This window comes from Trichosurus vulpecula, chromosome 5, assembly GCF_011100635.1.
Source record: "Trichosurus vulpecula isolate mTriVul1 chromosome 5, mTriVul1.pri, whole genome shotgun sequence".
NCBI lineage: Eukaryota > Metazoa > Chordata > Mammalia > Diprotodontia > Phalangeridae > Trichosurus > Trichosurus vulpecula.
Genome location: NC_050577.1, coordinates 271,826,073 through 271,841,514, shown reverse-complemented (window position 1 = coordinate 271,841,514; position 15,442 = coordinate 271,826,073). Strand labels below are relative to the sequence as shown.

Genomic DNA, 15,442 nt, shown 5'->3' with positions numbered 1-15,442 from the left:
ACCTTTCTTTGGAGAGGAGAAGGGTAACTCAGTTCATCCTCTCCCTCTCCCTCTAGGTAAGGCACAAAGTTTGGATACAGATACTTCCTGCACCCAGAAACCCCCTCCATTCCATCAATAACACTGATAAATAAAACACCAAATTATCTGAACTTTGTTTGAAACTGTAGAACTTGGCTTCAAGACTGTTCAGTTATGGGCTATGACCCTGACTTCATTTTATCTCAATCTTGTTTACAAATTATCAATAGCCTGAACAGAGCCAAAAACACTCCTCCTCCAAGTTCCAGCTTACCTCTTAGGATAGTTTGTTTCTTCCGCTGTGCTCAGAGGATCTGTTACAAAGTGGTTAAGAGGGAAGCTGTCTGCAATTTCAATATGAGCTCTCATTTCTAGAGAACTGCAGCCTTGGGCTTCACAGAGACCCAAATAAACACTAAGTAGATAGTGTTCTCTTATGGCTCACTTCCCTCCCACTTGAAGATTTATTTTTCCTCACCTTAGACAAGTCTACAGATTTTGTCTATGAAAACGGTATCTGAATTATGATCACAGATAATCAATTCTACCCTTAACTGTTGTGAGCATCCTGCTGTGGGAATATTTCCTGTGGTAGCCAAGTTTTCTGCAAACTTCATTTCTTCTGTTGTCATGCAAACAGGTATTACTGCTTCCTTGGAGACAATGCTCTGCCCACTCAAGTTAGCAATATTTCCTCCAGTATTTCTGCACACTTGTCAGTTTCCTTCAGTTCAAAGCCTAAATCTGTGCAACTAATTCAACAAACAGTAAACAACAAACTACTTAGCAATATCGGCCTCCTTGGAAGGGCTGTGTTCTGGTCACAATAACTGAACCACGTCAGTGTGCAGAAAGGAGAATCTGATGCCCAAATATGGCAACTGACATACCTTTTGCTATAATCAGCTGGTTCCTTTTAAAAATTGACTTCAGACAATGGAGACTTTCTTTTTGCTACAGGAAATGTACCCTATGATGTGACACTGTCATATATCACAGTTATTATATAAGTCAACCTGTATACTATTAAGAGACTGCTATGAAACCAGATAGGAATGATAATGCTTAAGTGGATAATCACAAGACTGTGTGTTGACAGTGGCTATAAGCAAAAGATGTCAGTGAACTTACTGTAACAATAATAATAATAATATCTAACATTTATATTGCATTTTACTGTTTGACAAACATTGAAAATGTTATCTTATTTGCTTTTTACAATAATCCTGTGGGGTAAGTGCTATCCCCATTTTACAGATAAGGAAACTAGTTGAGAGAGGTTAAGACAATCAATCAACATTTATTAATTGTCTACTACAAGCTAAGCAGGGCAGCTAAGTGTCAAAGTGGATAGAGTGTGCCAGGCCTGGAGTCAGGAAGGCCTGAATTCAGGACTCAACAACAACAATACATGCCAGGCACTGGGTATACAAATAAGAAAAAGAAAGTCTCTGCCCTCAAGGAGCTCACAGTCTAATGGGGGAGAGAACATGCAAACAAATATGTACAACAAGCTATATACAGGACAAAGAGGAAATAATTCACAAAAAGAAGGCACTAGAATTAAGAGGAGTTGGGAAAGACTTCCTATAGAAGGCAGGATTTTAATTGGGACTTAAAAGAAGTCAGGGAGGGCAGCAGTCAGATCAGAGGAGGAAAAGCAAGTGAGTTGGCCAGGGCATAGCCAGTAAGTCTATGGGGCAGAATTCAAAACAATACTTCTCAAGTGCAGCCCTACTCAGTCTTTACTCTATTGGTCACATGGGCTACAGTTTTTGGTACCACATTTTAGAGGCAGCATGATGTAGTAGAGTACTGAGCTTTGGATCAGAATGATCTGACTTCAAACCCTACCCTGGAAATATCCTGTAACTTCTCTATACCTGTTTACTCCTTTGAAAATAGCAAATAATGTCTGTGGTATCTATTGCACACAGTTTTTACACCACTCAAATGTACAGAAAACCACTCTGTGTTCGAGTTCCACTTCTTACATAGACTAGCTATGTGACCCAAGGCAAGTCAATTACCCTGTTTGTAGCCTTTCCTGAATTAAAAGGGAACAGCAAAAATAGTTCCTGCTCACAAGGTGCTCACAGGTTCTCAAGGAGAGACAATGTGCAAACAAGATGGGGACAGGATAAACTGGAAGTCATCTCTGAGGGAAGGCACTAGCCTTAGGAATGAACTGCAAAGACTTCTCAAAGAAGGTGGGGTTTTAGCTGAGGGTTGAAGGAAGACTAGGAGACAGATGAGAAGGGGGAGCATTCCAGGCAGTGAGAGGCATGGAATAGCTTGTGGGAAAAACTGTAATGAGGCCAATGTGACTGAAGATTTTTAAAATGTTTAATTTGCTAAATAACAAATTCGACACATCTTAAATTTAAAGTGATTTCATGTGTTGACAAAATGCATTATAATGAAAAAAGTTTTAATATTTTAAAAAATCAATGAGACCAAATGATGTAGCAGAAATTGCACTGATGCTGGAAGTAGAGCTGGCTTTATCTTGGTTTTACTATTTACCAGCTGGGTAATATTGGGTAGGTCACTTTACTTCTCCAGTACTCATCAAGTTTCCTCCTTTTGAGCAATAAGGGAGATTGGACTATAACTAAGACTAAGAATAATTTTCTGCCCGCCCCCTTTTCCATCTTTCCCTGGGGCGGGAGGACCCAAGAATCAATTGGCCCCGCCCCCAACCTGGGCCCCGCCCCACACGCTCACGTCACGCCATCCATACGCGCCGGGCAAGTCACGCCCTCTGTCCCTCACGTTGTGCTTCGTCCCTTTGCCTGACGCAACCCTGCCGCCCTCGCGCTACGTTGATGCGCCCAGCTCAGCACCGCCTGGTCCCCCCGTCTCCCCTCCCTCTTTCCAGGCCCCCCCGCCCAACTTCGCGTCTCCCAGCCCGACGCGCTCGCTATAATCACGTGACTGCCTCATCCGGGTCCTTTGCGTTCTCTCTCCCTCTCCCAACATGGCGGCTTCAGGTGAGTGAGCGCCGGAGTGCCGCGGACTACCGGGCCCCGAAACCCCGCTTTGGGCCCAACTCGCTGGTCCCCTTGGGCTGGGGAGCCGGCGCTGCCGCCGTCCTTTGGGGTTTGAGGCTGCGCCTGGCAGGCGGCTCAGCCCTTTCAGGGTCTCCCCTCGGGGATGGGGGAAAGCTGTCCTTCCTTACCCCTCACACCCTTTTTTACCCCGTCAGCTCGAGGCTGAAGTGGGGGCGGGGACGGGCTGCGGCGCGAACTGGAGTGGGAAGGGGGCGGAAAGAACCCAAGGGAGGCTCGAGAACCACCCCCTCCTGCCCCCCATAAGCGCCAGACACCGTGCGCGTGCGGGGAAGGAGGGGTCGGTGGGCGCGAGTCTGAGAGCGCTCCATACTAGGTCTCTGGGGCGCGAGGCCGTTGAGATGGTGGGGAGATCGCGGGGAGCGGTTAGAATGCGAGCTCGAGAGCCGGTTGCAGGGGGTGGGGGGGAAGGGAGCGGCGCGCGTGCGCGGGAAGCGGAGGAGTGGAGGCGACGACGTTCGCGCACGCGCGCCGGTACCCAAATGGGGAGCTCTACGCGGCCCGGCTTTCCCCTCTTCCTCCCTCTTTCTGTACCTCTTTTCACGACTGCCAGTGTCCCTACACTGACCCACCGCGCATGTGCTGGGGGGAGGTGAAGGGCGGAGGGTGGGGGGTAACTCGTATTTGGTCTCTAGCCCTAGAGTGCAGCGCCCACGTGTGGGGCCGACACGCGGGCCGAGCCTCGGAAGAGGAAGCGAAGCAGTGGGGTGGGGTTCGGGGTTTTCTCCACGCTCCCTCCTGCCTGCACCCACCAGCCTTACGCGCTCTTGCCTTTCAGGGTTCTGGAAGAGTTAAAAGCGTTATGTACCAATGAAAGGTGTTATTGTTACAATATTATTCATCTGTTTCGGCCGGCCTTTATCCTTCAATAGGCCCATCCTGGACATGCAGCATGCCTCTAATCGGCATGTGCCTTTGCACCATTTCCCGGCAGTCTGCTGGAGTTTTCTGTCACATCTCTTGGTATGCTCCATTCTCTAGACCAGGAATTTTTAAGCCCGGGTCCATAATACCATGTATTTTATTCACTTAAAAAACTTTTAAGAAACGGATCTAATAGGTTTCACCAGAGTCCTAAAGGCTCTTGTGACCAAAAAAAAAGTTTAAGCCTCCCTTGCTATGGAGTCAGATGTATTCCACAGTCTGTTTTTTCTTCTAGTTCGAAAAAAAATTGTTAGCGAACAGACACTGGGATTCTGGCCCTTTTTTGTGGTATTCAGACCATATTAAGAATTATTTCTTCTCCCTTCCCCCATAATTAGGTACCATAGGCTGGAAGGGTTTAATTGCCTTTCTTGCAAATTTGTTTTAAATGTTACTGTGTTTTGCGCAAATGCTTAAGGGTATAGGTTTTTTGAATACATATGAATTGTCCTACTGGAAACAAACCATGGTTAATCAAGCCAATTGTTGCTTTTGAAATGGTTGTGAAAAGGGCATAGGTTATTATCACAACCATAAAGTGCCTTCCATGTGAAAGCCACTCTACTAGCCAATGAATTCTACCAACTCTTGATTGCAAAATTATTGGTTTGAGTTATGTTTTGGGTTTACATGTAAAGTAGTACTTTTATTTATCTTAATAAATTTACCTCTCAAATTCAAGGCCAAAATCTGTGGTCCAAAAATGCCAATAATTTCAGGGATTGTTAAATATATCTGTAATCACTTTGTACACACCTATCATTTTAGACCTGAAGGAACCTCAGATATCCATGTAATCCTCAGTCACCTTAAAAATTCCTTCTATCTCTAAAATTCTCTTGTACCCTCATTTTGCAAATGAGAAAAATAAAGTACATACTGGTTGTGATTACTCAATAGCTTTTTATAGATTTCTGTCATATTCCCTTGTTTTGTCTTTCCAGTCTTGAGTCCAGATGATTAAGCTGTCTTTGACAAGCAGAATGCTATATTCTGATTCCCAATCCCTGACAGTAATATTCCAGAAGGACCTAGGAAGCATTGAGTGGCATTTTCAGCATTTTGGTGCCCACCCAGCATTTTTTTTAAAGGAAACTTTAAACCGGTCCTTGTTGAAATGCTTAAGGATAATTTCATAAATCCCTTTCACAACCAACATTGACCCATTTAGAAACTCAATGGAGCAATACTGTTTTCCATTGTGATCTAGTATTGACCTTTAGGAACTATGGAAGTATCCTAGGGCAGACTGTTGAGTAAAGGAGATCTAGATTCCTCATGAGCCAAGTAATCAGAACTTATTATTTTTTTTTGATTGACACCTCAGAAAGACTCTTATCCAAAATTTGTTTCTCTTAAAATTTTTCTTTGTAATAAATTTAGCAGATTTGGTCATGAGCTGAGGCACTCCCCTTATTTTACAGATAAGGAAACTGAGGCCTAGAAAGGTTAAGTGACAGCATGGCTTAATTATTTTTTGGTAGCCTTCATATTTGCATTATTTCTAAAAGGCCAATCTGTCATTCACAAAAAGTGACTGGAGATAGAAAAACAGCCAAAACAATTTCTGACTTAGAGTCTTACCTTCTGGGAAAAAACAGTGCACAGATAAGTACATTAAAAAGATGCCAAATAATATTTTCTACAATATCGTTCCTGAGCAAGAACAATATATGCAGAAAACCAAAGGCACTGCATCCTTTTTGAGCATAGGTGTTTGTGGTTTTAGTTTGAATGCTGTCTTAATGCTTTATCGGTCTAAATTCACGTTGTCTCAACCATCCTTTTCAGCTTTTCTCTCTGCAACAATATGGGGAGAAATAGTGACATTCTTGCCTGAAGTCGCCCTGGTTCTTTTTTCTTCTGTGCTGACACACAGATGCATACAGTTGCCTATTGTACATTTCAAATTGGATGCCCTAAAGTATCTCAAACTCAACCTGTACAATTATTTTCCCCTCAAACCATCCTGTCCAAACTTCCTGTTTCTTCTGTCTGAGGCAGTTCATAACCTTGGGCCATTGAATTCCTCACCCTCTGGTCTGACTCATTCCCCATCCTCTTAGTTAAGGCCCTCATCACCTCTCCTTATTATCATGGCCTCCTGATTGGTCTCCTTTCTCAAGTCTTCCCCCCATTTCAGTCCATCTTGCACATTGCTTGTGAGTACAATCCCAGTGACCACTAGGATCAGAAATAAACTCTGATTAGCTTTAAACACTTTTACAATCTGACCCCTTGCTACCTATTCAGTCTCCTTATGTTTTGCTCCCCTCATGTATTCTGCAGTCCTTCCACACTGGCCTACTTGCCTTTCTTCATACAACGAACCCCGTCTCCTGACTGCCTCCAACCCCCTCTTTTCCTTCCAGACGTTCATATTTACATATAGTTAATGCCCTTGTCTCCCATGTTAGAATGTAAGCTGCTTGGAAGTGGAGACTGTTTCATTCTCCAGTGTCAGAGTAGGCCATTAATACTTAATAGCCTATACTTGTTGATTATTGATTGAATATAGGATAATGTGTTTTGTGTTGCTCATGGTAGCTAATTGAACCATAAGTATTAATACTTTGAACTTAAAGCATTTCCAAAGTTCTCAAAACTTTGATAGGTAGCAGGATGTCACATGTGTTAGGGACTTGATACATAGATAGGTAGATAGTTTGATGCTGGTCACATTCATCCTGTCAATAACCCTGAGGGTGGAAAAAAAAAAAGGTCCTCAATTTCCAGATGGAGAAATTGGTCACAGGGAGGTCAAGTAACTTAAGAGCAGGGAGTGGAGAATATCCATTGTAAGTCTCCTGACTCCAGTTCTGCAGTGACACTAGACTTAAAAGGAAGGTGAAAGTAAACTGTCTTAAAGTAGTGCTATTTTATCCTATTAAGCATACTGTTAGATACACTGTGCATTGGTATGATTTTCCATACCCACATTTTTAATAGAATTTTGATAGGTCAATATTTTGCATTTACTGAATAATCCTTGTAGGCCTATAGTTCTTAAGAGTAGTGTTCCTTTTTGGAGAAACTTAAGCAGGTTTTAATTTCTGACTTTCTTAGCCAGGGGGTACTATATTATTCAGAAGGGTAGATAAGTGGTTGGCCTGGCATGGTTGTTAATAGAAACTGATAATTGTTCATTTGAATCTAAAATTCCAGTGCTTATTTGGTTTAGATTAATTTCTTTAAATGATTATTGCTGGGCATGAGGCTCTATGATGCAGAAATAAGGCCATTTTTGTAGAAAAGGCTGTTTAATTCATTTATCTTTCCTCTTAAGTTGTTGCCTATTTGTTGCAAGTTTGGTTTTTGTGTTGTGTGTGGTTTTAAGTCTGCTGATTTTAGAATTCCAGAATCTGTCTTTTCCTGCATAAGTTTGGCCTTTGACTAATTGAACTTTAACCATGGCTAGCTGATAGGGTATATACACTTTCTAACTTAGATAGCATAATAAACACAACCATCGATGATACTGAGGACTTTAAACTGATGAAGAGAATTGTTCAGGAAGGCTTCAAAAATATTTTCCCTCAAAAAAGGTGCTTCTAGTTAAACAGAAGATCCTTCTGGTTAGAGCTGATTTTACGGAGGCAGCTAGAGAAGACAAGTGTATTTGCCCCTTTTTTCTAGGAGGTTTTAGGTACTAGTAAGGCCATGCCTAACTTACTTAGGTCAAGATAATTTCAGATAGTCTGATTTCAAAAGGATATTTATAAAGTGTTTCTTATAAACAAGTGTCTAATTAGAAAATAGAAAAGTTGTTAACTGTAAACTTGTAACTGACAGAACTGACAGTAAAATGCACAGGGGTTACACAATATGTCTGATTTCAAAAGGATATCTATAAAGTGTTTCTTATAAGCAAGTATCTAATTAGAAAATAGAAAAGTTGTTAATTGTAAACTTGTAGCTGACAAGAATATGCACAGGGGTTACAGAACGTAGGGAACATACTCACACGATGTATCTGTTGCCTAGTCTTCAGGAATCTGCTTTTTCTACCTTTCTCACTCCCCAACTACTAACCACTTCTCTAACTCTACAACCAAACTGTTTACCCCTACTTGTTTGGATTCCCCCTTCCCCAAAGGGTGCCCCTACCTACCTTTTCTGATTGAGACTTGTTTTATTGTGCAAAAACGAGTAGATTACTATGATTACTTATGCTTGGGGTCTGTCCTAATTACCCTAATCAATTCAGTTCTGCCTTTGCCACTGAAAACCTCTCCAGGCTCTACTCACTTCCTAAGTGGTAACTTCCCAAACCCAACTTCCCTCCCCTGGAATCTCCTTCCTTATGCCACTGCTCTTATTAGAATATAGATTTCCTTGAGGGCTGATGCTGGCTGTCTTTAGAATTTGTTTCTCCTGAGCTTTGCAAAGTCCTTTGTATTTTCTTTCATTTACCCTATTTGGGCACTTCACCTGGGCTACTTGTTTCTGTAGTGTCCTAATTGCTCTCCTTTTCTCCCACCTCCTTTTCTTTCCTATACCTTCTTTACATAGATAGGTCTAACCACCTCACTTGTCTACTGAAAAAGCAAACACTCATTCCCTCTAGGATAACTCCATTGTTTAGCATTTCAGGTTCTTCATAATGTAGCTTCCACCTATCTTTCCAGGCTGATTACATATTACTCCCTTTTTCTCTTCAATTCCATCAAACTGACCTATTTTCTGTTCTCTGTAATACTACATCTCTTGTTAGTCAACAAGTTCCTATTATGTTCCAGGCACTGAGGAGTCAAAGAAAGCCAAAAAAGATAGTTCCAGCTTTCCAGGAACTTACATTTTGGAGAAGATGCAAATAACTATGTACAAACAAGATATAAAAAAGAAAAATTGGAGATGATCAACAGAGGAAGGATATTAGAATTAAGGAGGATTGGGAAAAGCTTATTGAAGATGAAACTTTAGCTAGGACTTCAAGTTGTCCAGGGGATAGAGATGAGAATGAAGAAAGTTCCAGGCAAGGGACAGCCAGGGAAAATTCATGGAGTCCAGAGATGGGAGTGTATTGTTCAATGAGCCACAAAAAGGCCAATGTCACTGGATTTCACATTACTTGGAGGGGAAGAAGGGGTAAAAAGACAAAAGGTTATCTTGGAGGTAATAGGGGGCTACTGCTTTGACATCTGAGTGGGGGATAGAATGGGGAGAGACTTGAAGCAGGGAGGCCAACTAGCAGGTTATTGGAATAATACAGGTTCATGAGACCCTGTTGTAATGGCGGGGGGTGGGGTTGGGGAGGGTGGTCTTAGGAGAAAAAGAAGTTTATGCAAAGAGATGATCCAAAGGTAAAATCTAACAGGACTTGCCAACAAATTGAATAGGGGGTATGGTAAGGAATATAGGATGGATACCTAGGTTACTAGCCTAAGTGAATAGGAGAATGGTAATACCTTTGACAACAATGGGGAAGTTAGGTGGGGAAGGATTAGGAGAAAAATGAGTTCCATAATGAGTTAAAGATGGCTATAGGAAAACTTTTGAGATGTCCAGTAGGCAGTTGGAGATGTAAGAGTGGAGGTAAGGGGAGAGAATGAGCTTGAAAAGTAGATTTGAAAATCATTAACAAAGACAATTGACAAATTCTCTAGGAATGGGAGAAGAGAGGAATATTTGAGCTTTCTTTAAAAGTTACAGGATAAGGGACATTTGCATAATTATTATCTCTGCTTTGCTTTAATAATGATAATAGCTAGCTAGCATTGACATAGCACCTTAAAATTTGCTTAGCTTTTTACGTATTTAAGTACTTACCCTGTGCCTAGCACTCTGCTAAGTGCTAGTTATACAAAGAAAGGTCGAAGACTGTCTCCTTTTAAGGAGCTCACAATCAAATCTCAGAGGGAAGGCACTAACATTAAGCAGCACAAGGAGCGGTTTCTTACAGAAAGCAGGATTTTACCTGGGAGCTAAAGGAAGCCTACCAGATGCCTCAGTGGATATAGCGCAAGACCTGAGTGCAAATCCGAACTCAAACACTCACTAGCTGTGTGATCCTGGACAAGTGACTTAATCTCTGTTTGCCTTAATCCACTGGAGAAGGAAGTGGCAAATCACTCAGTGTCTTTGCCAAGAAAACCCCGTGGACAGTATTGTCCTGATACAGTCCATGGAGTCATGAAGAGTCAGTCACAACTAAACAACAGCAGGTGAGCCAGGAGGTGGAAAAGAGCAATCCAGGCATGGGGACAACCAGGGAAAATACATGTAGTTAGGAGATGAAGTATCATATGCAAGGAACCAAAAGGAGACCAGTGTTACTGGATTACAGAATACATAGGAGATGGGTTAAAAAAAAACTGGAAAGGTAGAGAGAGGGCATATTTGATCCAGGGAGTGATGGTACTCCCCAGGAATTTATTGAAGGGGGAGTCACCTGGTCAGAATTGTACTTTGGGAAGACAATTGAGACAAACCAGAAGACTATTTTAATATATGAGGTGATGAGGGCCCTCACCAAAGTGGTTGACAGGTGAAAGAGGAGGTTTTACAAGAGAATGTTTTAAAGGTAACATCATCAGTCCTGGACCACAGGTTGGATAAGGGGCAGAGAGTGAGGAGTCCCCTGGTTTGGGAGCCTGGGTGACTGGAAAGATGGTTGTACAGTAATAGGGAAATTATAAGGAGGGGGGGGAGGGCTTGAGGGAAAAGATAATGAATATATTTTTGGACATGCTGAGTTTAAAATGTCTATGGGACATACTATTGGAGATGTTCATATTTTACACTGAACACACACACACACACACCCCCATATCCCTGAAATATTCTCACTCTTCACCGCTTAGAACCTCTAGCTCCCTTCAAGACTCAACTAAAGTTCCACTTCCTCTAAGAAATCTTACCTGATTATCCAAGCAGTTGTCAATCCCCTCTCCTCTCCAGCCCCTTGAAATTACTTTGTTTTGTATATATCCTATACTCAACCATCAGTGCATGTGTTCCATCCCTCCAGTAGAATGTAAGGTCCTTGAAGTTAAGACTGGCTTACTTATGTCCCTGTATCCCTAAAGCCAAATACAGGGATGGGGAACCTGTGGCCTGGAGGGTACATATGGCCTTCTAGGTCCTTGGGTGCAGCCTGTTGACTGAGTCCAGGTTTTATAGAACAAATACTTTTGTGAAGGGGATTTGTTCTGTGGAATTTGGATTCAGTCAGAGGGCTGCACTTGAAGACCTAGAGGGCCACAGGTGGCCCAGAGGCCGCAGGTTCCCTACCCATGACCTAGTACAGAATAGGGACCTTATGAATGCTTGCTGATTAATTAGTTGATGTAGTAGACCATGAATGTATTTCAGTGGACTAATCTGTTAATATTGCACACACTTAAATCTCATTGAGGGGGAGGTATCTTCTCTTGTCCATGCCCTCCCAGAAATTGTACAAGTTCACCCAACATCTAGCTAGGTTGGAGGAACTCCTGGATATCTTGGCATTGCATGGATACCACATAATGTCTTTTAGGATTAGTGAATGCATTTTTTTAACGTGTGTGTAACATGGACAAGCCAGTCCTAGGAAAGTAACAGATTACAGGGGATATACAACTTGACTTAAAATCAGAAGACCTATAAAATACAGCTCTCATAATTGCTGTCATCTTTAGTTGTTTGTTCCACTTTTGTACCCTCGTCTGTTTAAAAAAAAAAAAGCTGTGGATCAGGTCAACTCTAAAGTGACTTCTAACATTTGACCCTATGGCTCAGTTTCAAAAATATCTGAGACTGTAAACTATAAAGCATGTTTATTGGGGGGCATTTTTGGAAAGTTTTTAGGAACAAAATTCCCAACAAAAGGGTTGCAACTTTTTGGTATGTTTTCTTAAAAGGCAGGTTTGTACATAAGTACCCAACTTTATTTCAATTAATTGAAGACCAAAAAGTAGGAAATATCCATTGACATTTGTTTACATAGAGTTTTAAAGTTTGTAAACTAGTTTATGTATCTTATCTCATTGAACTCTTACAACAACCCTTTGAAATAGCCCCTACAAGCATTATTCATCTTAGTATCCCTTAAACTACATAGCATAGTGTTTCACACATGTTGTTGCTGAATACATATGTTGAAAATGTATGCGTGGATGAATATTAAACATTATTGTATCACAAAAACTTCCCTAACAAGAGAACAGAATATTCTAAGACCTTTCTCTAGTATTAAGTAGCATCAGGATATAAAAGAAATTAGAACAAACCATTATTGAAGCAAAGGTGAAATTTACCACCTCTGAGTGATATGTAGTGTATTCTTCAGGTGTCTGGATCACAACCACACATACACTCTCTTCCCTCCCACCCCACCCCCCCAAAAAAAAACCACACACAATTTTAAAGATTCCCTGACAACAATATATGAGCCAGGGCTATTCTTTTGCTCAAATTTTTATTATGCCTCTCTTCTACTCACCCTGACCTGGTTGGCTTTCACATAAGTGTTGCTGTGGCTCTGTGGAGCATAATTAGGACTAACAAGCATACAAATGGTAGTAACTATGACTTTTCATTAGAAAGTTGTCTTAATATAGAACTAGTACTACTGTTCCGTTAGCTTAAAAGGTTAAATTTCCTGCAAAGGGATTGCACACTTATTGTGCTTATATCCCCTTTTTTGGCTCAGTATGCTATCTCAATATTTTGTAACAGGAAATTCTCCTTGGCTTCCTGGTGTTAGAATTGAAAAGGAAGTTGTTTAGGAGGGCAAATGGAATCTGGTTTCTTGATTCTCATCCTTCTTGACCTCTCTTAAGCATTTTATGCTGTACATCAGGGCTGTCCAAAATGTGGGATTTATGTGGCCCACCTACAAGCAAAGAAATTTACATAAATGCTTTAGTAAAGGAAGCTGAGCTACTGCAGAGCTCTCACTAAAATGGCAAATCAAAATACATTGTCTGTTGTTTCAATAAAAACCTAAGGTTAGACAGCCCTGCTGTAGATCTGCCCTCTTCTCCTGGGTGCTCTACCCTATGTAGGTTTGTGATTGTTCTCTCTTGATTCTTTGTCCCTCTTCCTTCTCAGTCTCTGGATCTTCCTCCAGGTCATAGCCGCTAACCATGGATGTACCCCAGGGTCTGTCCTTGTCCCTCTTTCTTCTCCCTCTATACTTTCTCACCTGGTGATCCCATGAACTCTTCATGGATCCAGTTCTCTCTATGAAATGATTCTCAGATTTATTGATCTAGTTCTAACTTATGTCCTGACCTCTGGTTTCATTACTAGCTGGATGTTACACAGGCATCTTAATCTCAGTGTATCCAAAACTGAACTTTTTATTTTTTCTCTCTTCCAGACTTCCTTATTACTGTGGAGGGCAATACCATCCTCCCAGTTATTACCCAGGCTCATAACCTAAATATCATCTTCAGTTCCTCACTTTCCCAACATATATTGTAGGTGCTCCCTTCTCCACTCACAGAACAGTGACTCTGGTACGAGCTTTCTTCACCTTATGCTTACACTAATGCAATAGCCTGCTGATTGTTCTCCAATTCCGATTCATCTGCGTCCTCCTCCTCCTCCCCCCTCCCCACTGAGTGGCTCTCTGTTACCTCTAGGATCAAATATAAAATTCTTTATTTAAAGCCATTCGCAGTCTGTCCCCTTTCTATTTTTCCAGTTTTATATTTTATTCCTCTCCACATACTCTACAATCCAGTTACACTAATCTCACTACTCTTCAAACAGGGCATTCTTATCTCTTGACTGCCTTTTTATGAGTTGTTCCCCCATGTTTAGACTGCTATTTTTTTCCACCTTCCTGGCTTCAAGAGTCAGTTCAAATGTCACCTTTTGTTAAAAGAACTTTTCTTATTTACCCCTTTCCCATGATCCCCTCCCTTACTGTATCTCTCCAGCTTCTCTCTCAAATTACCTCCCACTTACACTATATGTATCTTGTATGTACATAGTTGTTCATATGTTGTCTCCTACGTTAAAATGTGAACTTCTTGAGGGCTAGACCTTTCTTTGCATCCTCAGCCTTTAGCACAACTCATAGTAATACTTAATAAATTATGAAGATGAGGAAAAGGAGAATGTGTGATTGAATTTTGCCTTGAGCCAAAATCAGAGAGCCAAGACACATGTTTCTTGAAATCTAAATGAGTTTAAGAGCTACTAGGCAAGTAGAGTTATTGGGGGGGGGAGTTATAGGAAAAAAGAGGTCTAGAAAATGAAGCAGTAAAGATGAAGTTTGTTACTAAGAAACTAATTGGTTTTTTTCCCTTCCCATCAGGAATGCCTTTCAAGGTCTAGTTCTAGAGCTTATCTTATTATCAACAGTGGTGAGCCTTGGTGTTGATGTCGGATGACCATTAACACTGTAGGATCTAAAGTGAAGACTATACATCTTATAATATCTTCTAAAACCTCGTAGGAATCATGTGTGGTGTTAGGTAAAAGAACTAGACTAGGAATCAAAAAATGTGTGCTCACATCCAGATTTCTCTTGAAGTGTTTCCTCTATTTTCTAAGTTGTCTTGTGTTCACAAAGGAGATGTTCAGGGGGCAGGATATGTAACTTTTCTGTAATGCCCTTAAATAGTAATGGGTAGACTATTAATACAAATCTTAACTTCTTAGGGGAGATAAACTCTTTGAAATGATACTATTAGGTCTTCTAAATCAGAAATTGATTTATGTTGATTCGCTTTATTCTTGGACAGCTAAAAAGAAGAATAAGAAGGGGAAGACCCTCACCTTGACAGACTTCCTTGCTGAGGATGGTGGCACCGGTGGTGGAGGAAGCACCTTTGTGTCCAAACCAGTCAGCTGGGCTGATGAAACTGATGACCTGGAAGGAGATGGTAATTTTCTATTCCCTCCTCTTAATGTAGATAAAAACTGCTCCCTAATCATTTAAATCAGAATTTTTGAATCATATCTGTTGCTTATCAAACCCAGCACGATGCTCTGCAAAGTAGCCCAGTAAATTCTGATCAAGTGAAAGAATGAACGTGGAGTGTTAGGTCATTAGATTACAGGTATCTGTGATTTAACAAATTCATTTTATAGAATTTCATGCCCATAGAATTGATCATTTAGGGCATTGATTCTATTTGAGGTAACCTGAAGCTTTGAACTTAAAATAATATATAATAATTGAATATATCAAGAGTGGAAAGAGCACTGAACCGAGGTATTAGGGAAAGGGCATCAAGAGAAGACAAGAGGGAGCTTGTTGATCTGGTCCAATCTTTCCATGTTATAGAACTTCTCCATTTTGCCACTGTTGCCTTAATTAAGTCAACTCTTTGGGCTTCAGTTATGCTCACCTGTAAAATAAGGGATTTTGATGAAAAATCCGTAATTCTCTATTACATAGTATGCCAACTGTGACCAAGGTGTGATATTGCTGCCTTGTTTTATTGTCTTTAGAATTGGAGGGGACCTTAGAGGTCATCTAGCCC

The 15,442-nt window shown here is 41.1% G+C and overlaps 1 protein-coding gene across 2 annotated transcripts in view; it reads left to right on the top strand.

Moving 5' to 3' along the window:
• Window positions 1–2,760: 2,760 nt before the first annotated feature.
• Window positions 2,761–15,442, top strand: part of EIF4B (eukaryotic translation initiation factor 4B) — a 37,534-nt gene continuing 24,852 nt past the window's right edge. The window contains exons 1-2 of one of the 2 annotated variants that reach the window (XM_036759238.1): window positions 2,761–3,014; window positions 14,699–14,839. In XM_036759238.1, the coding sequence (XP_036615133.1) occupies window positions 3,002–3,014; window positions 14,699–14,839 (154 nt within the window). In that variant the 5' untranslated portion in view covers window positions 2,761–3,001. The remainder of the gene's footprint in view (window positions 3,015–14,698; window positions 14,840–15,442) is intronic. The other variant, XM_036759239.1, reaches the window with a different exon arrangement.